This window comes from Bactrocera oleae, chromosome 2 (genome assembly GCF_042242935.1).
Source record: "Bactrocera oleae isolate idBacOlea1 chromosome 2, idBacOlea1, whole genome shotgun sequence".
NCBI lineage: Eukaryota > Metazoa > Arthropoda > Insecta > Diptera > Tephritidae > Bactrocera > Bactrocera oleae.
Window position 1 is genome coordinate 68333207 of NC_091536.1, and position 24393 is coordinate 68357599.

At 32.1% G+C, this 24393-nt stretch overlaps 1 protein-coding gene across 1 annotated transcript; it reads right to left on the reverse strand.

Moving 5' to 3' along the window:
- Positions 1 to 3592: 3592 nt before the first annotated feature.
- On the reverse strand, positions 3593 to 24322 carry DPCoAC (dephosphocoenzyme A carrier). The gene is made up of 8 exons (XM_014234401.3): positions 23774 to 24322; positions 6542 to 6743; positions 6350 to 6467; positions 6091 to 6279; positions 5824 to 5943; positions 5615 to 5760; positions 4703 to 4889; positions 3593 to 4620 (listed from the first exon to the last, which is right to left on the reverse strand). The coding sequence occupies exons 2-8, from the start codon at positions 6735 to 6737 to the stop codon at positions 4467 to 4469; spliced, it is 1110 nt and encodes a 369-aa protein (XP_014089876.1). The 5' UTR covers positions 6738 to 6743; positions 23774 to 24322; the 3' UTR covers positions 3593 to 4466.
- Between the last annotated feature and the right edge of the window lie 71 nt (positions 24323 to 24393).

Genomic DNA, 24393 nt, shown 5'->3' on the forward strand with positions numbered 1-24393 from the left:
ATATGCGTTATATAGGCCTACTTGGGGACGGAGCACCTAAAAATAATATCGAAATGCAAAATACCCCCAATTTTTTTTTATAATACCCAATCCATTTTCGTTCGACAGTGGCATGATTGGCAAATGTTATAAAAAATGTGGGTTTTGACAGCTCTCTCTCGATTCAAAGAGTCTCGCATCATTTCATCCTTGGCTACTGTCCGATTGCTACTGTGCCACTGCCGGCTCTAAATAAATAATAGTAGAATGCTAAGCACTTGTGGCTAGCAGTAAGAATATGCCAGGGTAGCATTCAAACGTACCGCTACACTCAACAGGAAAATATGTGCAATTATGCAAATAATGAGTACCTGTTTTCTATCAAGGGGTCAGTGCAGAGCCCTCAAGAGCTTAACTTTGACAATTATAACTGGGAAAAGAGAACAATTTTCTTTCTTCCAGCCATTATCAAACAAGTATTTGAGTTTGTAAAAAACTTGTATCTTGACATTCCTATACAAAATGGTGGCCAATCTTTAGCATAATTTCATTCAAAAGAGTATGAAATAAAAAAAACGGAACCGGAAAATTGCTAGTAAAGTAGATAGATATGCATGTGTTTTTTAAAAATAAATAAAAAAAGCAATTATCAGTAAATTGTAAACAATAACAAAAAAATCGTAGTTTACTTGATAATGTCACTGTGTAGCTACAGTTAAATTTTTAAGTTGATACGTGCGATAGTTTACATGTTCTACTATTGCCCGATTTAACAAATTAAGTTTTAAGAAAAACGATTTTTAACTTTTAGTTGAAACTGTCTTACAAAAGCGCTTCAACATTACAACGGGTCGAACAGGAAATCTTTTTTCACTATTCTACCAATGGAATAATGTTTTTAGGAATCTAAAGTGTACTTTAAGCCAGCATTTTTTTCGATATTGAAAAATTCTAAACTGTTCCAACCACTTAGAAGATCATAAAACAAGCAGTACATGTTAAATAGGTTTGTTCATCTAACGCTTGCTGGTAATAGTTAAAGGAGGTCGGGATACATATAAGGTTGTCAAAGTGATATTTACGACGATAATAATTGATTACCGGATGTCGTTCTTTATATCCGTTCGTTTGGCCGCTTATCCGTGCAAGCGATAACCTGAGTAAAACTTGAGATATCTTGATGAAATTTGTAAAACATGTTCTTTAGATATCAAAGGAGGTAGTTTCATGTGCAGCTTAATATCACAAAAAACAGTTTGTATGGACGAAACTTTAGTTCCAAACTTTTTTTAATTTAGACCTTTGTTACCCAGCCACAAAATAACCGAAAGGACTACTACTTCCCCTAGAACGCCACGTCACGCTATGCTAGTTCAACCTTAGAATAGATAAATTCTCCGTTAATGAAGATAAAACAAAAACTTAACACAACAAAAAAACATTTCCCAATTTGAAAATATTTCTCATGTGTTCAATTGTGAAATAAATATATAGCGTTGCCACTATCTCTCTCACATTAATATACAAATAAATTTTGCTAATAAACAAAGACTTTGCGTATCTCTGCTTTGCGTTCTTTGATAAACAGTTTTGCTTTACGTATTTCATTAAAAATATTTTAGTGAAAAATTTAAAGTACATACTTATACCATATATTGATACATATGTATGTATTTTAAGAATATACAATAAAGTTTTTGAAGAATAAAATTAAATATTTTTCAAGTTACACGCTATCTCCGACAGCTGCAGTAATTTCAGCCTTCTCCGTTAATGAACCGTATAATAAAAAATTCTCCACTAGAAGATACTGCCCGTATAATGACTTACGGTCGAAAAAATAAAATGAACAAGTAAGGGCTAAGTTCGGGTGTAACCGAATATTTCATACTTGTGCAAATTGCACAGGTCAAAGCCGGCTAAAACCGTTCAGGTGTTGGTAATATAAAAAAATATAGCGAAAGGGTTTAACATTGACGAAATCGTGAATAGATTACAATCAAATTTGGTATCATATAATATTAACTTATTTTGAAGGTCATAGCCTCCCTTAGTTTTATTACTATATTTTACTTCCCTTCATCGAAAATTATATTATCAGATATTATCCATTTTAGGCACAATGGTACACTGTTATTAGAAAAACACGCTCTCTTAAATTAGTAGTCTGGTAAGTTGATTTTTTTCGAAAGTACTAAGTATATATTAAGAATACATTATAAAAATTTTAAAAAGAAAATTGAAATGTTGACGAAGTTATAGCACCTATAATATATGTGAACGTCTCGTAGTAGTACGCATATACCATAAATATAACCATATTTAATCTGTTGTTGAAACGCAGATAAAAAAAATTGTTCCAACCGATTGGGCTAAAATTTGAATATGTTATTCTACTCATCAATAGCTCTCGCAGGAACTAGTTAGCTCGCTAACTTTCCATTTTACAGCCCGATTTCTTCTTTAAAAAATTCTTTTTTTTCGACGTCAATCATTTTTTTTATTTTTCAACGAAATTGTTTAATCTTAATTCCAACCAGAATGACAAGCTCACAGAACAATAATCTTTTTGATTTTTCTATTTCAGATGTCCTCAAGCGACCAAATCACCGGGGCCAACCACCTTTTTTTAAGACGCTCCCTACAGTGCAATGAAACAACAAATTCCAAAAAAAATAACTTTTTTGTACACTCAGATACTATTAATAATATATTACAAAATGAAGCTGATTGAATTTTATTTTTTCCAAATAAAATTTTCCCAAAAAAAAGTATTAAAAAATGCAAGTTACCAGATTACTACCTTAATTAAAATAACTTCCACATTGGCCGATTTATGTGGTATAATGTATGTCGAAAGTTCTAAAATCTTTAAGGGAAGTAGTGAAGTGCGCGAAGTGAAGTTATTTATTTATATATTTATTCAAACGCCAATCGGCAATATACATCGATACAATAAATAATTAAAGCATTATCAAAGAAACATTTTCGCCGAATTTCAAGCATATATCTCACAGATTGACCGATCTTTTCAGCAAAAAGTCAACCACACTGGAATTCATATATTCGGTATGTGGGGGCTTGAACAGTTATGGTCCGAGTTTGACAATTTTTAGACTCGAGATGGCATATGGCATATCGCAAAGTTTTTCCGAATATACTCATTGAGTATACTATTTGAAATATCGATTTAAAATTTTAGTATGTAATTTCCATGCCCTATCGAAATGTAAAAAAATGTTTTTTGTTTTTTAATTTCACGCTAGATGTGGCCCTTTGGTCATTTCTCTTAATCTTCAGTAAGTAAGGCTCCAGTTATAGTTAACCAACGATGCATTACGAGTATATATTCCTACCACCGTTCCCACGACAGTCGGCTCTACATAAAACGGCAATACAATAACAGTATATTCTCCCACAGAATGCATTCATACTCCATAAGGGGGATCTCTATTAGGCCATAATTCCAACTAATTATGCTTTTCCAATATTTACTAAGCGCTAACATGTCTGTCCAGCACAAGTAAAAATAAAATATAACAACATTTGCCATTACAACAATTACGATTCGAACAATATTATTTAACAGCGTAACAATAAAAAAATACGACAGTTTCATTTTAGTTTTCTATTTATTTACAATATCTTTACAATTTTTGACAATAGAAAATCCACTAAAAGACCTACGAAACTTCAAAAATCCAGTTACTATGCATTTATGCGCGCAATTTATAGTTGTACAACTAAACGGCAGGGAATATATATAAGCAATTAAATGGTATTTGTTATTTGTACAACAAAATTAGCTTTTATCTTATATATGTACTATGTGTAAATAAGAAACATTCCACTCTATTACACAGTTTTTGAAAAAAAAAAGTTTGAAACAGCTAAAAATGCCTTTCTTAAGTATACATGACATCCGGAAATGTATGTATGTACAATCCGTAGCTAAAAGATTGTATGCAACTTGTAGATAATTATGCATGTACATATGTATGTATATGAAAAGATCAGTTAAGATTTATTGTCGCATTGTGCTTAATATATTTTAAAACATTAAATTACTCATATTTTATATTTATTTATTGTATATATTATATTAACACATATAAAAAGGAACAAAACTTGGCTCGCCACAAATTCGAAGCTAAATCGGTTAACGTTGCATATACATATTCTAACATATTACATATAGAAGTTATAGGTGGCAATTTGCACTGCATATATTCGAACTCACATACTTATATGCATGTACACGTGCGCATTGTAAATATTTATATAAAATAATTGAACGTTGCTCGTTTACTCAGTTTATCGGTAATATATATACCAGTAATGCATGGTTTATATTTTTTAATTCACTTTCAATAATTTTCGTCCCTTAGTATACCGTTTAGTAATTTTTTCCAAATAAAAAATAAGAAAATTTAACATAACAATACATATAAATATCATTAAAATATAAACAATAACAATTTCATAATTTACGCATCGTATCGACCGCGTTTCAAATGGAATAATTCTCTAAGCAGCTCCTTAATTAAATCGTAGGCAGAAAAGCTGATGCCAACCGCGATCGGGCCCTTGATCCAGTTCATGCTCAACCCTTTGTAGAAGCCATTTTTTATACCTTCCTCTCTGCAAGTAGCAAAACATAAACAGTATATGTTTTAGTTAAGAGTACACCCATTTGTTGCCAGTTTTACAGTTATGTACTTACTTATAAATTTTCTTCAAGGTTGAGTATATGGTGCGATATTGATTGTTGGCGCCTTTATTGACGCCCATTGTTTGCATACGCCGACGCACTATGTCCAGTGGGTAACTGGATGTTTGACCTGCTGCGCCGGCTACAGCGCCAAATGCAAGTGTGACTAGAGTGTTCGGTTTCGCGTTTCCCGTCACCTCTGCAAATGTATAAAATATAGTATGTTATTAGGTTATTAAAAGACCAACAGGAGCTAAATTTGACTTTGGTTGCTGTGATCACGCAGACTCTGTTTACTGGTTAGAAATCAGGAGTGATGCTCACGATCATCTAATGAGAATATGAATAAATAAGAGCTTATTGATAACAAGAACTTAATTCTTATTAGTTTGGTAAGCAATCAGCACTGCTGTGGAAACATAGTCAGATTTGCTAAGTTGACAGAATCGCAAAACAATTCTGATTTTCAATGGTATCGAGGAATTCGATTGAATTTCAGGATTTTTTAATTCATAATAATTACAAATATCGCACAAACTGTGTTTAGAGGAGCGGGAAAATAGTTTTATTAATTTATATATGTATATTATAGTAAATCGTCAAAGAGGAATCAAATATTTGGTTCATTTCGTTTATCTTAGGAAGTTTCGAAAGGTTAAGAAGTTGTTATGAAAAACTTCTTCAACTAAGAAATATACTCGAGAGATAGAGAAAACTTTTCTGCTATAACTTTAAATATGGTTGCTGTTGTGATTAAACTCCTTGACGGTACGATTGTTACCCAACCCGGGTGGCTGGGTTTTTACGGTATTAATAATAAAAAATTACTTCCATTAGAGAAAATTGTATACTATTATGACACTCTAAGGCATTCCCCGGAAATAGTTGAAAAGGTAACGGAATTTTTTTTTTGTGTACACTTACCATAATATTCACGTTTGAGTGTGCCATAGGTAAAGAAAGAAACACCGGCGTAAGGTATCACGCCCAAAACGGTCGCGAAATAGCCACGATAAAGTGTGCGCGGTCCTTCTTCGACCCAAATTTTTACAAAAACTTGACGTAGCGTTCTGTAAGAAAACCAAAATGACAGTATACAATTAAATGACTTCCTTGAAATCCCGTTAACATACCTGTATCCGGTGTATTTGTCCGTTACGGCCATTCGGGCACGTGCCAAATCCAGCGGGTAAGTCAGAGACTGTGAGGTTATGCCAGCCAATGATCCGGCTATAAAACGTCTCCCTTTCGTGCTGGTGAAAAAAAAAAATTGTTTATAAATTTTAGTATAAATGAAAAAATTTGGGCGTTTACAATGAAAATTCGCCTTTTCTGCACAGTCAACCATGCAAAAGCGACGAGTTATTCATATTATTCCTTATATGTATCTTGAAACTTACTCGCTACCATCCTTATCGACTTGCAGAATCTTTCGCCACTGCTCGTGCGCCGTGAATTGTATGGCTGCATAAGGCACAATACGCGCCATGGTCGCCGAATTGCCGCGCCATAACGCCAAAATACCCTCCTTTTCGTAGGTATTCTTAAGAAAAGTGATCGCCGCTTTAAATGAGTAGGGAACGTTTTTACTGTAGAAAATATTTAATCAAGGCGTTTAGACGAAACATTAAATTTTGCTATTCAAAACCAAAACCTCACCTTATTTGAAAATTGATTTTTGTGCGATCCAGAGGAGCAATAGTGGTTTTCGCCAAAGCTCCAGCCGCTGAACCGGACACTAAACTTATAAAGACTTCATCGAAAATTGTGTGAGTTCCTGAAGTGGTGTGAGGAAAGTTAAAATTTAAGTTAGAAATTATGAAATTTGCCTTCTATTCTCGTCTATCTCACCGTTATTATTTGTACTCGAACTGATGACTGCGGTTGGACTTGTGATCGTTTCCGTTGGACTTTGCACTGCTACTTCACTGGCGCTAACACTTAATGCGGTTGCATTACCGGCGGTTGCAGCACTTGAGGACAATTGACTACCTGACGACGACTTAATGGACATCGCTATGTTGGGCTTCTCGAGAAGACGGCTCATTGCAAACTGAAAACATACAAATACACAATTATTACATGAGTAATTTAGGACTTCACGAGGCGGCATAATCATAATGGTAACAGATGAAAAACTAATTTCGTACACAATTTAATTAGCAGCTGGAAACTCATGTCATTTGTTGAGCTTCATTTGGGTTGCAGACAAAATATCAATAATGATTGTGAGAACTATACATACATATGTATATAAAAAAAAGGATTTATAAACGAAAAACATTTTAAAAGCTTGGTTATATATAAAAATTGGTTGTTTTCCGAATTCTATAAAATCGTTAAGCAGAGTAATCATTGTCAACTTAAGCGTAGCTGATATTTATACTCTCAACAAGAAATATCTGTCTGTATATACACGAACTAGTCACTCATAGGTATGGATCTGATTTGATTTTTGAATTTTTCACACGTTCTTTTTTGACCAAGAAGCTGCTCATTTTGATGGAGACCTATAGGATATACATAGTTGCCATACACACTGAACGTTCAAATACACGTCCTTGTAAGGGAAACTTTTTATTCGACGAGATATCTTCACGAAAATTAACATTTTATTTTTATTATCCAAGCCAATGCTAAAATCTCCGAATAAATTATTCAGATGGTATCACTACCGCATATAGCTGCCATACAAACTGATCGTTCAAAATTAAGATATTTTATATCCGTTTATGCTCTAATAAATGCAGATGTGAAGGGTATTACCGCTCGATACAGTCGGAAGTTAACGTCATATTTTGTTTGATTTGATCAAATTATAGTAAATATTTCGGAATATGAAGCTTTCGGTTTAAGGGAATTGTTTACGCCACTACTTTCGAATAATTCAGTCAGTATAACTCAAACTTAAACCATTAGCTCAAATCGACTTAAGTCAATATAATCACACATATTTTATTCTTTTTTACCCTGACCATTTGGGTCATATTGGTACTTGTTTCAAAGAATCAGAAATAATTAACTTAGGGGGGTCGGTAGGAGATGAAAATGTCCTTCAAAAATATTGTTAAGACATTTTCAGTGGGGCCTTCAAATGGTTATAATCAGTTTTAAGATATAAAATTCTGCTCTCATTTTCTACAGCGTATAATTATTGGAATTCGAATTCTGTAATTTCGATATAACTAAGAATAGGGTACGTTTTGAAGCAAAAATACTCAAAAACATAAGTCACATACACTTAATTCCAAATCGTTCTTCCAAAAAGCGCTTATGTCAACCTTAACCATTCATTACTAAGTCCTTTATGATTCTCTCTGATATTTAAATACGACTTTTCGGACTTTTCTGCTTCATTTCGACTAAGCTGCAAGTTTTTAAGCATTGCAAACGAAGAAATCAAATTCATAGAGTTTAATCCAACTCGATGACATCTTATGTTTTTGTTTTCTACCAAGAAAAACTTTCCTCCTAACAAATAAGGATTAAGATTGTTGCAACCAACCAGGAAGAAGGTATGAATATGTTGTTTCATAGGTGATGGCATGAAGTCCCCGAGCGAATTGCCATACTTTGCGTATTTTTGAAATTGCAATACAGCTGTGAAGGTCAGGGTATAAGTGCCTGATTAAACGTACATAGAATGCGTTCGTTAATGTGTGAGGATTTGCTGATTTCGAATAGCTAATTAGCACAAAGATTAAATCCATGACGCACAAATGACAAGTGAAATGAAATAAGAAAAAAGTCCGTGATAAGAAGTGCTTGGGTACACAAAGAATACAGGTTGGTAGTGAAGTGTCTGCTCTCATCAAGAAATAGCACTACTAGCTCCAAATTTTTTTCTCGAGTTGGTACAGCTGTCGTGAGAACACATGCAAAGTTACAAGTCATTGACATTTGAAGTTGACGTGTCGGAGTATTTTTTTGATATGGAAAAAATGTGATATGATATGATAAATATGAAACAGCTGTTTGGAAAGTTAGTGCCGCACACGCTAACAATTCAAAAAAAACGAAATCGAAAACAAATTTCTCAGCATAATTTAGAACGTTTTTTGCAGAATAAAACTGATTTCTTGCATCGTTTTATAACTATGGATGAGACTTGGATCCTAAATTGAAATACAAAACGTTTACAGTGGATTAACTCTGAATATTATTGCAGCATTTTGGATCAGTTGATGAACAATATCGTTAGAAAAACCTGGTTTTCAGCACAAAAAAATCATTTTTCATCAAGACAATGCACCTGTTCACAAAGATGTTTTAACAATGACAAAATTTAACGAATTAAAGTACGAATGGACTGAGCATCCACCGTATTCACCAGGTTTGGGGCCCAGCGACTACTACCTCTTCAGAAACCTGAAACAATTCCTGCATGGAAAGCGTTTTTGATCGAATGAAGAAGCTATTACAGCCGTAGACGGGTATTTTGCAAAGCTTCCGGAAAGTCATTATACTTGTAGGGATGGCATACAATTATTGGAGGATCATGAGAATAAGTGTATTGAAGTTAAGTGAGATTATATTGAATAAAAAAATATATTTCGTATCAATAACGGTATTTTTTCATTTCAAGCGCAGTAACTTTTCAACCAATCTGTATATAGTAGTAGGCATGTAAAAATTATGTTTATGGGACAGATTTTGATAAAGAAGAAATGGTTTAAAGCCGGCTTTTTTTGGATTATGATGCTAGTTTTTTTTTTCTCGAAAATTACTTAAAGAAAAAGGAAGGAAAAGAGTAGAAATAATAACATTAATTTGAAAATAAACAATGAATTTTTTTTCATAAACGAGAAATTGTCCATAAAGAACTGATCTGACCTGAATTTGACCCGGACTGACAAAAAACAGTTTTATGTATTTAAATGCAAATATTATATTTATTATCGTCTTCAAAATAGGCTTATTTTCAGCTTATACAATTAATCTAATCTTTTACGCACTTGTTATTATTGTTGTCACGAGTGCTTAAGCCCTGTGTGGAGAAAGTGCAAAATCAACTGTTATTGAAATCACTTAGCCGTAGAACTATTTCGACAGGATCGGACCAAAGGCAGAGATGTGATAAGTAAATTGGTTTGGCGTCCCATGCAAACAGATGGTTAATGACATGCGGCGACTCTTTGTATGCAGGACATATGTTTAGTATGTCAAGGTCTTTTCTGGATAAGTAGGACTTTAACCTGTTACAGTATCCACAATGAAGTTCCGCATGGGTCACTCTAGTTTCACGCGGAAACGCGAGCTCACGGCGATAGGTTGTGTTTCGACTCCAAGTACGCCATTCACTGGGAGGGAGACCATAAAAGGGTTAATAGCTTCACTGTAATTGGCTGTCAATGCTTACAACAAAAATTGGTTTTTCCGGTTTCCGCTAGCGCTATTCGTTGAAACGTTCAACGTTAAATTCATAAACCCACGTCCTGTCATCAGTAATGATGAGTTTGATGAATGTAGTGTTTTCAGCTATGTGGTCAAGCATCTCTTTTGTGACGTATACTCGATGTCTTTTTTGCAAAAATCAGTTCTTTTGCTACGAATATAGCATTAACACGCTTTCTACCCAAAACATTAATCAAAATGTGCTCAGCCGATTCATAAGAGATGCTGATATTCTCTGCTATCTCTCTGATGCTAACACGTCGATTTTCAAGCACTGTAAGTTTTCAATTACGCCACGATCTTCACTGAATACTTTGTGCCACTCAAATAATTCTGACCATGATAAAGTAGAAACCCCAAAACACTTCTGCAACATTTTCACCACTTCCGTAACCATTAGAAACTCAAGCAAACTCGTTGTCCATTTTTTCCCATAGTAAAAATCGCCAGACATATGATATCATACTTCAAACGAACATAAAACGGGTTGTCCAATTTAGCAAAAAATTTGTATCGATTCAGTTTGCGCGCGCAGTTTAAATGAACCAGTCCGAGTAATATGATTTCATTTATGTATATACACATATATATATATATACATTCTATCTAACGCTTTATATCTATTTGTTCCCTTTCCTTATGGGATAACGATAATTCTTATTATTTATAATTAAAGCGTTTGCTTTTGAATTGATAAAGCTATAACTGAAACTGCTTATCTAGGTAATTTTAACCTTTGGACAATGATTAACGAATTACTAATCTCTTTACAAATATACTGGTACTTCAAAAACGAGGTAAAAGTAGAATAGTAAATAAGCCTACAATTATAATCTATAAAAACTTTTCAACATATAGAGAGTCTTTAAACATATTTTGAACAGAAAACATGGATCTCCCGGTGATAATTATAGGCTATAAGTGGTTAAAGCATGTTAACATGTACTAAAATTATGCAAAGATCCTAGGCCATAACATTTAAATTTTTACATTCAAATTATATTAGCCAAGCCATATAAATAGGCTTTTGACTCTAAACCCCATTATCTCCATAACATTCGATATAAGCTAAAAAAAATTCATAAAATGCGCTAGCAATCTTTTTTTCAGAGTTCTAAAAATGGGGGAAAAACATTATAGAAAACCAGATTTTAGAAATAACTTGATGCTGGAATATAAATGTATATATGTATGTATATACATAGTATATCTATGTATACTTTTAGTAAATATGTTATTACTACAATATCAAATATAAGACAAATAATCAGAAAACAACTAAGAAACTAAAGCAAAAGTCCAAATTGTTTGATCACATTTTTGTAAATACAGATTATCAGTAACTATATTTATTTACGAGTTATTACGAGCCGCCATGGCTATAGTGCGTGTTCACTAGCAGTAGCAGCTACATATATATACCTGTTTTTATACAGACTCAGTATAAGTATAGTGAAAATAAGAAGAAAGCGAAAAATATAAAAGCGCAAGGTTTTACTATATTTTCTGCCGGCTGGTTAGAGAATTGCCATTGATATGCGCATTCATGGGGGCATTAGGTTAAGCTATCTGATGATGGTTGAGAAATTATTTGTAATAAATTGAATACACATACGTATGTATCAAATTAAAGGGTCCGTAATACAACGAAAGATATTTTCAATAATAACGAACATTTTATTAAATTAGAAAAATAAAAAGGCATCTTTAATCCTAGTAGAAAATATAATGAGGATGACAGACACGACATCAACAATTTTCTAAAAAATATCTTATCATTAATTTGGCTCAAAAAGTTATATTGTCGAAATTGAATTGTGATATTAATAAGAATAACAATTTTATTTTCAAACACTGTAAAATACCATCTGATCAAATTTGACTAGGATTGATCCATTTAAACTGCGCGTGACAACTTGCCTCATACGAGTCGTCCATCCATCTCTGTTAATGGCGATAACATCGAAAAAGTTAAAGAAACAGTGCTGGAAAATCGTCGTGTTGGCATCAGACAGATTGCAGAAGATCTCATCATCTCTTAGAGATCGGCTCAACACATTTTGATTAATGTGTTAGGTATGAGTTGTGTCAATGCTAGACTCGTACCAAAAGACATGAAATTTTGCAAAAACGACATCGAGTAGACGTCGTAAAAGAGATGCTTGACAACGTAGCCGAGAACCCTGCGTTCATCAAACGATTCATTGCTGATGACGAGACGTGAGTTTATGATTGTGATGTCAAAATTCTCTAACAATTCAGAGAATGGCACTCCAAAAATTATCCGAAACGAAAAAAAAACCAAAATTCAAGTATATGAAAAATTGGCATGGTTGTATTGGCTGAGGAACCTATTTTGAAAGTAATTATAAAGATTTATATTAAAGTACATGAAATGTTTATTTTTTGTCAGTCCGGGTGAAATTTTATCAGATGGTATACCAGAGGTTTACAAATAATACTTTATTCCAAACATTTCAGCTATCACTTAACCGGTTAGTCAATTGTCATGATTTTGAAACTTTTTGTTACCGATTTTTTTTATATAAAACCCATTATTTAGCGATATCACGAAATCGATATCGGTAAAAATTTACCGATTTTTTTGCTAAGCATAGATGATTTTGAACTGTAAATTAGCCTCAATAAAAAAAAAGCTGCAGCACCCTAGTGTGAGAAAACAATAGAACCAATTAGTATAGAATACACATGTGTGTATTTACTATCTATTTGAGTATGTATCTATGTATATGTGTCTGTATGTATATATGGAAATTTTAAGTGAACTGAATTTGCATAAACAAGGTATTTAACATTTGACAACGGACAGAAAACTTTATGTACTCTATTCTTGCTAAAGCTCACATAGGTACATACCTACATATGTATGTATAAACACATGTTTGCCATTATTATATATTATAGTGAAAATTAAATCCAAGCATTTGCTACTGATATTAGCAGCAAAAATGAAATTTATTGCTGATGTTAATGATAACTGTTATATACTCATAAGTACATATATTATATATATACCAACATAAATAAATATTTATATGTATATATATGTATGTATATACAAAGTATATCAATGACTTTGTGTTATTGCAATTTTTATTATTTTAGTCTCGTTATGAGAAAACAACATTTAGGGCATAATTAGTGAAAAATTAATATTGCTAACATAATTTAAATTGATTTCTTCTGGTTTTTTTCAGGTATGTAGCAAATGTTTTTCTATTTTGTTACCGTTATAATTAAGAAAATCGATCCTAACCTTAGCAAATTATGTCAATATTTACGAAAATTATTCGATATATATTTCGCAATACATACTTACACACACAAAGGCCACATTTTAGCAAAAGCATGCAAATTGTTATATAACCGTGAGTTTTATCAGTAAAAAATAAACTGCACAACTTTAACAGCGATTTAAGCGAACACCTGTAGGAACCTAATATTGAAATGAGTTGCTAATTAATTTAAATTACTAAAATTCACACACCAGACGTTGGACATAGTACCAAAGGAAAGTGATATTTTTTTGAACATATTTAAAGCGTAAATTTCTATTGTCTATATGTAGGTATATAATTATAAATGCCAAGGCAAAGGGGTGTACATTAGGGTGGGTAAACAAAACATATGATTTTTTCGTTTCGTACTCTGAAAAATTGGTTGATTGACACATCTTAGAAAGGCTCTCCAACTATGGGCTCTTAATTTTAACGGGAAGGTCCTCCGCTCAACGGTTTCCTATTTTTTCTTATTGTCAGATAGAAAAATTCATAGACCGTTTCCAACTGCTGATTTTATAGGAAATTGAATGCTCTTTAAAGTGGTCTTTACTGGTTTTTCGTAAACCTAACCATTTAAAAGATATTACCCTTTGAAGTTTGATTATTTTAAGCAAATTTGTTATTTTCTTTTGAAATTTATAACTCAATGAAAAAATATAATTTTAAATTTCAAAGTTCATAGTCTTTAAGGATATTTTCTGCTTCACCAAAAGTTTCTTCATTATTTTTCCTTGTTTTTTTTTTGTTTTTTCCTTTGATAGGCATTGATGTTTGACGATGAATATCTCGTAAACGCTTAATTTAATCGAAAAATGGTCGGTATACATTTTTGTAGAGCAGAAAGTTTTTAAAAAAATTTTATGTTTTTCATTGAGTTACAAAATTCAAAAGAAACAAACAAATTTGCTTTAAAATGGCCAAACTTCAACCGTTTATATCTTTTAAATCCATAAGAGACCATTTTATATGTTTTGAAGCAGTTGGAAACCAGATATGAATTTTTATATCTGATAATAAGAAAAAAATAGATACCGTTAAGCGGAGGACTTTCCTTTACAATCATATTGGGAGAGGAGCCTTCTCATCAACCAATTTTTCTGAGTACGAAACCAAAAATTAATAACAAACGATTTTTAGACCCACCCTGGTGTACATATATTAAAAATATAAGTCCAAAATCCAAAAACAAAGCTTTTATGTGCGAAAACAAAAGACTGCTGGCTTATATCCAAAAAAATTTCAAATAGCTATGAATTCAGCAGAATTTGTTCCGACATTGTGCGCGTTTAAGAAGGGTATGTATTGTATATAAAGTATTGGACTAGTTCAGAAAATAAAAAAATATTCAATAATAAATTTATAAAATAATATAGATAAAAAATATTACTCAGGATAGTATTCCCAGATTACTGAAAAATCACCACATGCATAACATGGCGAACGGCTTTAGGAAAATAATATAAATAAAATGCTTCTATAAAGACAGTATATCATCTAAAAATACATCTGGTGAGAAGAACAGAAAACAAAGTACTTCCTTTATTCTAAGAAATGAGAGCTTGAATGGTAATGTTCTTTTGAGCTTATTGGCAACCAAAAAAAAAAAAAACAGCCGGAACATTAGGCGTCACCTGGGGTGAAGCTGATACTGCTAGTAATTTGATATTAGCTAATATTGCTAGTAATACCATATACCAAATTACTAGCAGTATTATGTAGTCGACACGACAGTCGGGTCTACGTGACCGAAACGAACCCCAATTTTTTTTGCTACTATATAACGACAATTAGCAGTGTTAATATACTCGAAAAGGCGGATCAAAAGTCAAACATCTATTTACAAATTACTGCAATAAACTTTTAGGTGCATGCATAGTTATGGATTTATTCCATATCCTGCTGGAGTTATGAGCACATGTATTTTGAGAAAATAAATCAACTCTTTAAAGATAAAATATACACTTTAAGTGAGGATTATTACAGTGCTTAGGTCAGGATGCTATGAACCGGTTTTCAAGAATTCTTTCAGTATGTCCAGTGTTGACTCGAATTTATGAATTATTAAAAGTTCAATATTGCTATAGCAAATAGTCACCTATTGTGAAATTTTGAAAAAAAAAAACAATAATTTTATAATTTTGCATCTAGTCTATGCTACTAAAAATCCCATATTAAAATTTTCATTGAATATCTCAAATATTTTGAAGTTACAGGCAGCTCCATCAGTTTATATATAAACGTGTTTTTCTCGAAACCGCATTTTCGAATTTTCTGTAGTGATTACTGATTTTTGTGTATATATGTATGTATGTAGTTCTGCATACTATACCAGGCCAAAACACGACCAAAACTTTGAGTAAAACTCAACTAATTTTGTTTTTTTAAATGCAGCCATTTTGAGAATTCTTTATTTTTTTCGACCGTATGCTATCGCAATCTTTTTTTCTTTGTTTCATACACGGAGAAGGCCGGAATCACTGCAGCAGTGGGGGAATTTTTTTTAGCGCCGTCAGAAAACTATTTTGTATTATTCTTCAAACACTTTACTGTGTTTTCATAAAATTTGTAAAAATATGCCCTTAAAATTAAAATCAATCGATATAGTAGTTTTATTTTTATTTCCCAAACATCGCCATCTTTTAAGGCTGTCACGCAGGTGCTCACCTTAAATGTCAATAAAAGCTCAGAGGTAAACTAAAGAACATATATGTAAGTATACTTGATTAGGTTATGAAGTTAAACGAGATTCGTGCAATGGAATGTACAACTCAGCTAAAAAATCATTACTTAATCGTTATTAACATATGTGCGAACATTTGTCACTTTGTAGTGAAAATACCCATAATGTCGTTGGATGAATGATTAACGAATTCAATACTGGATTCACATACATGCATACATACATATGTATGATAATATACTCATTTGATTGCCGCTAAGTCCAGTTTAATGCTGAGTCCTCATGATTTTCGATTAGCGATTACCATTGATTGATTCTGTCACTTTTCCATGATATTACATATGCATAAGTACAAATATGAACATACATATGTATGTACCTCACACATGTAAATTATGCTTCATTTCAATAAGTGGCAGCTATGTAGCTTTTCAGTCACTGACTGACAATTTTCAACTATGTATGATGGATTTATGGTCAGCAATGACTCAGAAAAACGCATTAGAGTGAGCAGCATAGATATATAGTGAATCAATTCCGAATACCCACGTGTAAAAGAGAGATGAAAACTCACACACATCCCTTTGTTTACATTAGTTTTTGCACAAGGCTCTTAAGAAAATTATAGAAACTTTGTTCTGCGTGCTGACAAAATTTTTCCAGCTGTGACTGTCATATTAGTGCCGTTTTACATTGGGACTCAAAAGAGTCTCAAACCAGTTTATTGTGGGCGAGGGGACGACGAAGGGACCGTGCCACTCGTGTTCGGGTTTCAAATGAATTTGATCGCAAATTTGAATTCTGTTATCTATTTTTTGTATGTAATATGCAAATATGTATGCATAAAATAATAGAAATATTTTCAAAAATTGTAAATAAGGAGAAAATTAAGATATAGATTATGGAGTAAAGAAATTATGAGTTTTTAATACTTAAAGATTAGGAAATTCCTATTATAAATTTGGCCTTGAAAATATTAGTTGCGGATATTCAATACATTCTTGTGGATTAGGGAATTCCCGCCTTTAGTAATTATTTGAAACTATTTAGCGGGTAGGTACTTGTATTATGCATATTGTTCTACCATATTCATGGTAATTCATTGCAAGCAAAATGTGTGACCATCATCTCAACATACAAATGAAATACGCAGCACGCAGTGTTGCGCAGTCGAACCGCACAAATATTTACGAAAATTTTGTGAAAAGGAATGCAGAAAAACTAGACTCGAGTTGCTGGACTCTTTTTGACCGTGTGAATGCACAGAGCGACACCAAAAGAGAATTTGAAAAAAATGAGACTCTTTTGAGTCCCAATGTAAAAGTGCACTTACCGGTCAGATGATGTCAATGTTCTTGTAGGGTTATTTGTTTATTTATCTTATTATTTGTGCCTGAATAATAATATATAATTTGATAACCGATAGTACATGCGAAAATATTGATATAGAACACTGTTACACTTGTTTACCGATCTAAATATGCGCACACATACATAAGTATGTAGTATATATTAGCAAGGTGTATTTGATCAGCGTGTTTACATTGTGATATCACTTGCTTTAAAAACAAAACGGGTTAGTTGACTTTACAGTCGAGTTAACAGCGAAAAACGTTATGCATGCTTAAGTTTTAATTAGAAACTACAAAATTATACAACAATAACCACCCTAGAAGGATAACATTAACATGGTAATCATAAAAAATTTAACATGCTAATTCATATTTCAACACTATCTTTTGCTATTTAGTGCGAAAATTGCAATAATAATAACAGAACTTAGCAGATTGTCAACATTACTTGCCATCAGCGAAGCATGTTGAAACAATTTGTTTGTAATTTAAAATTGTTGTGTTAAGAGATTCAAATTACTGAATAAGGAAATAGTAATCGTTTACAGCCGTAATAAAATAGTAAAAAATAAAATCTGATCAAATTTGACCCGGACTGACAAAAAAAATTCATTTTTCACTTATTTTAATACAATCCTGATTATCGGCATCAAAAAAAGCTCCTTTAGAACTAATACAACTTGTAATGAGACGTTTGTGTTTCATGAATCTAGGGTTCTCAACTATGTTGCCAAGCATCTCTTTTGCAGCCTCTACTCGACGTCGGTTTTGAAAAAAAATCACGTCTTTTGGTACGAATCTAGCATTAACACACTTCCTACCCAAAACATTAACCAAAATGTGTTGAGTCGATCCATAAGAGATGTTGAGATTCTCTGATGCCAACAACAATCTTCAAGCACGGTTTTTTTTTTAACTTTTTTGATGTTATTGTCATTAACAGAGGTAGATGGACGAATCACATTAGGCAATTTTTCGATGACTTCATGACCCCCACTGAATGATTATATTGGAAACACAAAATAGCTGTGGAGATAGCGTCACTTTAGGACCAATAACTTGAGAACGTTTGGATAATATATTATGAAACTTTAACCGTATTATAGTTAAGGTTAGTAATCTAGAACGAGGACAAAGAACTTTGTTTGGATACAGAGTTTTTTGAGAGGCAAACAACTTTTCAGCCCATATGTATAGGATAATGAGGAAGTCAATATTCTACAAGTATATGTTCAAAACAGATAATAATTTACGAAAACTTTTTAATATAACTTCCATATATTATAAAACCGAAATTATGCATTTCATCACATAAATGGGAGAGGCCATGCGAAATTTCATTGTGCACTATAAATAGATTTTTATACACATGACAATTGTAGTCAGATTATTTTGAGTATACAATCCCCAAAAGGCTACTATGACCTCATGTGCGGTCATAATATATGTATTGTGTGTATGAGTAAACAAAACAATGCGAAGCAGTTGAAAAGCAAATCAAGAGAATACGTTCAAAACAAGAAAATAAATGATAAACAATGCAAAAGCGTGTTGTAAATAAAAAGACAGTGACAGAAAACAGCTGATTGAAGACAATGAACAATTATGGAACGCTGTCAATGACTTTTTGCATTACGAGTATACATAATCGCTAAAGCTTATGTACATATCCTGCAAACGCTTGCACTCTGTATTTTACCTATATTGCGTTTATTAGTATTCTTTTTTCAATGTTTTGCAATTAAAAACAAGAAAAAACGTTAACTTCGGTTGCACCGACGCTATAATACCCTTCACAAATACAAAGGTTCCTTACAAGAACTTGGTTCCGAACTAATTTCGTGAAGATACCTCGTCAAATAAAAAAGATTTCCATGCAAGCACTTTATTCCGATTGTTCTGTTTGAATGTCAGCTATATGGTATAGTGGTCCGATATCGGCCGTTCCGAATAAGCAGCTTCTTAGTGAGGAAAAGGCAGGTGCAAAATTTCAAATCGATTGCTTAAAAACTGAGGAAATTGTTCATATATATACAGACAGACGGACGGACGGACAAAGAGAAGGACATGGCTAAATCAACTCAGCTCATCATGCTGATCATTTAGGTATATATTTATAGGGGTTTCGACGTTTCCTACTGGATGTTACAAACGTCGTCGCAAACTTAATGTACCCTGTTCAGGGTATGATTGCATTAGATTTGAAATTATTGTGCGCTCCACGATTGCCCTGTAAAAATTTACATGTAATATTTAAATATACATTTATTTGTGTACACGCACATATACATGCATACACATAAATATGTATATAATTTTGCAATACGTTCTATTTATAAAATTAGTTGTCGCTGTTTATTGAATAATAAAGCACACGTCTGCTAGCATTCAGTGCATAACTGCATGTAGATTTGTATATGCCCATGTAATTGACATTTAAATAATTTTCAAGGTTTACGCCAAATGGACGCCGATCATTAGATCTTGACGCATATGAACTAGAGCACTCCTACATACATACATGTGTATTAATATGTATATGTATACTTAAACGTCCATGTACCCAGGTGGAATATGACTAATATGCACACCCTACAATATCTTAAAGGTGATTCTTATATAAAATTAAGCTGACTATAAAGGTAGTTCCATATAGTATACAGTCATGTGAAAAATAATAGGGACATATTGCAATATGGCATATAAATCCAAAGAAAACATACATACCTATATGCATCTAAATTTATTTCTGAATAAGTTTTTTGCTTTGAAAATAGCTTATGTACTTACTATCAAATAATAAAAGAAAGACAAAACCTATTTCAATCGCTCATCTCATATGTGTGCTGTGAAAAAAATAAGCACATTTAGTAGTAAAATTAAAGTGTTTACTAATTAAAAAAGTTTAAATAACTTTGTTTTTTAATATTATTTTATTGTTGATGTATTTTGATTGTTTAGTATTTGATGGTTAAACCTTTATTATATTGTACATAACGGCCAGGGCATCGATATGTATTCAACAAATTTTTGGCATATTTCCTGGAGAATAACTTCCCATACTTCCTTTACCAGTGACTAGGGAGCATTTTTATTGGTTGGTTTTTTATGCCTCAATACTACTTTCAACTCTCGCCACAAATTCTCAATGGTTTTTAAATGCGGCGATTAAGCAGGCCAGGTTAAAGTGCTAATGTTGTTATCTGAGAACCATTTTTTACTAACTTTGATGTGTGCTTCGGGTCGGTATATATCATATAAAATGTTGCAATAAGTAGCTGCTGTCATTGTATTCTCAATCCGATATATCGGACCTATACCATGGTAAAAAAAGCATCGCCAAACCATCATGGATGCTCCTCTATGTTTAATCGTTTTAAGTGTGTATTGTGGTTTGAAAGCGGTGTTTATTGGTCTTCGGACATGTTGCGACCACAGTCAGGCTAAAACATATTATATTTAAACTCATCTGACCTAAGATAAAACGCCATTTCTCCACTGGCCATTTTTATTGAGTTTTTTCGAATGGTGGAAGTATCAACGTTTAAAGAAAGTTGGAGTTTTATGTGTTTGGAAGATGCAAAGTGTTTTTTTTTTACAAATCTCACTATATTGTTTTCAATAGATAGAAAATATAATTTTTAAGGTGTTTTATTTGTTATCAAAGCTGAACACAACCATGTCGTCCTCTGCTCATTTTGAATCACTAAACTATAATATTTCGTTATTCGTTTAATATGTATGTATATAGTTATTTCCATCATATTTTAAATACCTTTGCCGATTATAAATGTTTAAAAACCACTATATTAGAAATAAATTATTTTGTCAACTACACACAAGTGTGACTCTGCGAAGAGAGGCACAAAATGGTTAACAATTATGAAACGACACAAAATAGTTGTTCTTTGATAACGGTTATTTTCGACATCCCAGTAAGAAACTAAGTAAAATTTTCTGACCAATTTTTATATTTTAAAGCAAATTAAGGTTTTGACATATACAGTTACTGACAATAAAATATAGTAAAATGGATGGTTCCGAAATAATTACAATCTTTATTATTTTCCCGATAAATTCCGGAGACCTTTTAGAACTTTAAAAGATTTCTTTCGTTGGCAGTTCCAGCATGACAATGACCCGAAGCATACCTCGGGTGCTACAGGATCAATCGCTGTTCTGACTTGGCCGTAGAAGAGTGTAAAGTAAAAGTTGGGATCCATTAAACCAAGAAATAATGAGGAACTATGGTAAAAATTAGGTCTGTAAAAGCTCGGGTGCAATCTATGCCGAAAAGGTGCGCTGCGGTAGTCGCAAAAAAAGGTTTTGCAACAAAATTCTAACTTGACTTGGTGATTCCGACAAGTGACCAGCTGCTTTTTTTTAACGAAATTTGAGTACTTTTTTCTATGATGAAAATTATCTAATTCTTCTATTATTTGTTAAAACATGTTATTTTTAGAATTTTTTCCATTAAGAACATTTAAGCACCCTTAATACCATCTTGAATAAATTGTCGCACAACTAATGGTGTTTCTGTTCGTTGAACTTATTTATAGATTTGTACTATATTACAATTCAAGATGCTAATAGACTGCAAAGCGAGCGACTCAAGGAAGCATACGCACATACTATACACATGGTAAATACGTGCTTACGCATATACAAATTGTATATGTACATATTATATATAAAACACAACTAAATAAATATCCGTCGTTATATGAAATTGTACACACACCTATGTGTATCAATATGCTTAATGCCAAAGCAAAAGAAAAGAAAACGTGGAAAGAGGCTCGTACAGAAACGCGCTTTGTGTGCAGAGCAATGTGGACTTTGAGCTTAACCCGGTAAATAACGAAAATGCTAGACCTACTACTTAAGTAAACAAGTAATAAACACAATTGTATTAAAGAACATTGCAAAAATATTGCAAACGTATCTGTAAGGTGCTCTAGCAAATATTTATATGCATATGTATGTATGCTTATAATTGTTTATTATAATTTATATATTAATAAAATATAATACCATACATACATATGTATGTATGTATATGTTAACATATGTATGTAAGTATGTGGGTTGATATTTACGTAAATTGATGCCGATTAGTGTTTATGGAATTGTTATTGGCATGTTGTCAGATACTTACATACATATGTATTTTCAATACGTAGGGCTTTAATATAGCTTTTTATTATGAACAAGGTTCCAAACAAACAATAATAATGCGTATAGAAATTTGTGTATATGTGTCAGATAACAACGTGTTAACACATCAACAACGATACATCTGATAATATTTCAAATTTCCAATTAAATTATTAACAAAAATTCAACCAATTTCTCGCTTTAATTAAATAAACAAATATTAGTGCAAGCATTATTTATAAATAAATTTTAGGAAATTCATCTTGACAGAACTTTATATATCACAATAATCGCAACACATATGTATGTACAAATAAAGTAAACAGGGGATTTTTAATTTTTTTTTTCAAATTTATTTTATTTTAATTTTTTCTTAAATGAATGCATATCTAAGTAATGTTGTAACTAAATTTCAAATGGATTGGAGCAAAATTGAGGAAGTATGAGTATTTTTATATTTTTATACCTGTCTTATGAACGTTTTACATCAATTTTCAAAACTTATAGGCGTTTTCCCCACAACTAACGGTTTCAAAATCGGTGCGCCTCATAACTTCAAAACTGCACCGATCGTTTTGAAATTTTGATAACTTTTTCTATACATAATAAACGAGTTAATTTTGGAGCGATTTTTTTTTTATTTTAAATTTGCCAATAACAAATTAACCAATTTTTTTGCAAAAAAAATCTTACTCTCCACTTATTTTCTACACCCTTGTGTTTTTACAGTGTATACATACGTATATAAAGATGTACGTACATACATACCCTTGCGTATGTACATATGCATAGCCCAAATGTGAAGTTTTTTTTTAAATACACATATCTACATACCATATGTATATACACATATCTAGTTATTAATGTGTTATCACTACTAATTTAAATTATTAGGAACAGCCCTGTTTAGAACACTAACGTATAGGCTATGTTTTATCGCTATTTTCAATTATCACACATCTCTAACTTTTTTATTTATTCAAATCATTTTCGTTTTAATTAAAGAACAAAACTTGATATACCGAATAGGTACATCAGTCGCCGATATGTATAAGTATGCGTATATTCTTATTTGTTTTTTTTTTTTTAGCGAGCTAATTATATAATAAGAAAATAATTCCCTGCAAATGTCATTTCGTTTGGAACAATTTTAAATAATTCTAATTTAATTGGAAAATATACAGCAACCAACTCTTACCACTCTTCATCCAATTGTGTTGCAGTCTTTTGTTAGGTTTTAGAGGAACTTGGGTGATGCTTTCTGTGCGAGGTGGGGGTTCGAACAGAGCACGCTAGCTCCTTGTATTCCGTGGCTACTGCCAAAATTCCCAGCTCCAACTGAGCTTAACACTACATACATCGATTTGTTACTTATTTGCACTTTAGAAACCTACTATCTACTATGAGTTTAAAGCAGATTGAAATTATTATTTTAGATTTTTTTAATTCTTGATATTTATAACGCTTATTTTTTTAACGAAAATTGCGCACTGTGTGAAAATTAAGGTGTATATATCTACATATAGGTTTATAAGTAAGTTTGAATATTTGTTATCCCCTTCTGGATTTTTCACTTTACGTCTTTGCAAATGATATTTGTAAATTTGCTTAGTATTGCTTAATCAGTTTTCTTTCACCGATTCGCTGCAATGGAAAAATAACATATTCTCACAACACTTAGCGCCACTGAACTAAAATTATTAACGACGTACAATTTCCTTTTAATAAAAAATTACGAAACTTCTCAAAAAATTCCTATGTTCTGACATTTCACATTTGTTTTTGTTTTGTCCCCAACATTTTGTCTATTTTGCTTTC

What these genes read in the sequence shown, in the direction of transcription:
- DPCoAC (XM_014234401.3), bottom strand. Translation starts at nt 6,737, where the DNA reads ATGAGCCGTCTTCTCGAGAAGCCCAACATAGCGATGTCCATTAAGTCG. An exon ending in TTCGAGTACAAATAATAACG is followed by an intron (nt 6,468 to 6,541) that starts GTGAGATAGACG and finishes ACACCACTTCAG; the next exon opens with GAACTCACACAATTTTCGAT. An exon ending in ACTCAAACGTGAATATTATG is followed by an intron (nt 4,890 to 5,614) that starts GTAAGTGTACAC and finishes ATACATTTGCAG; the next exon opens with AGGTGACGGGAAACGCGAAA.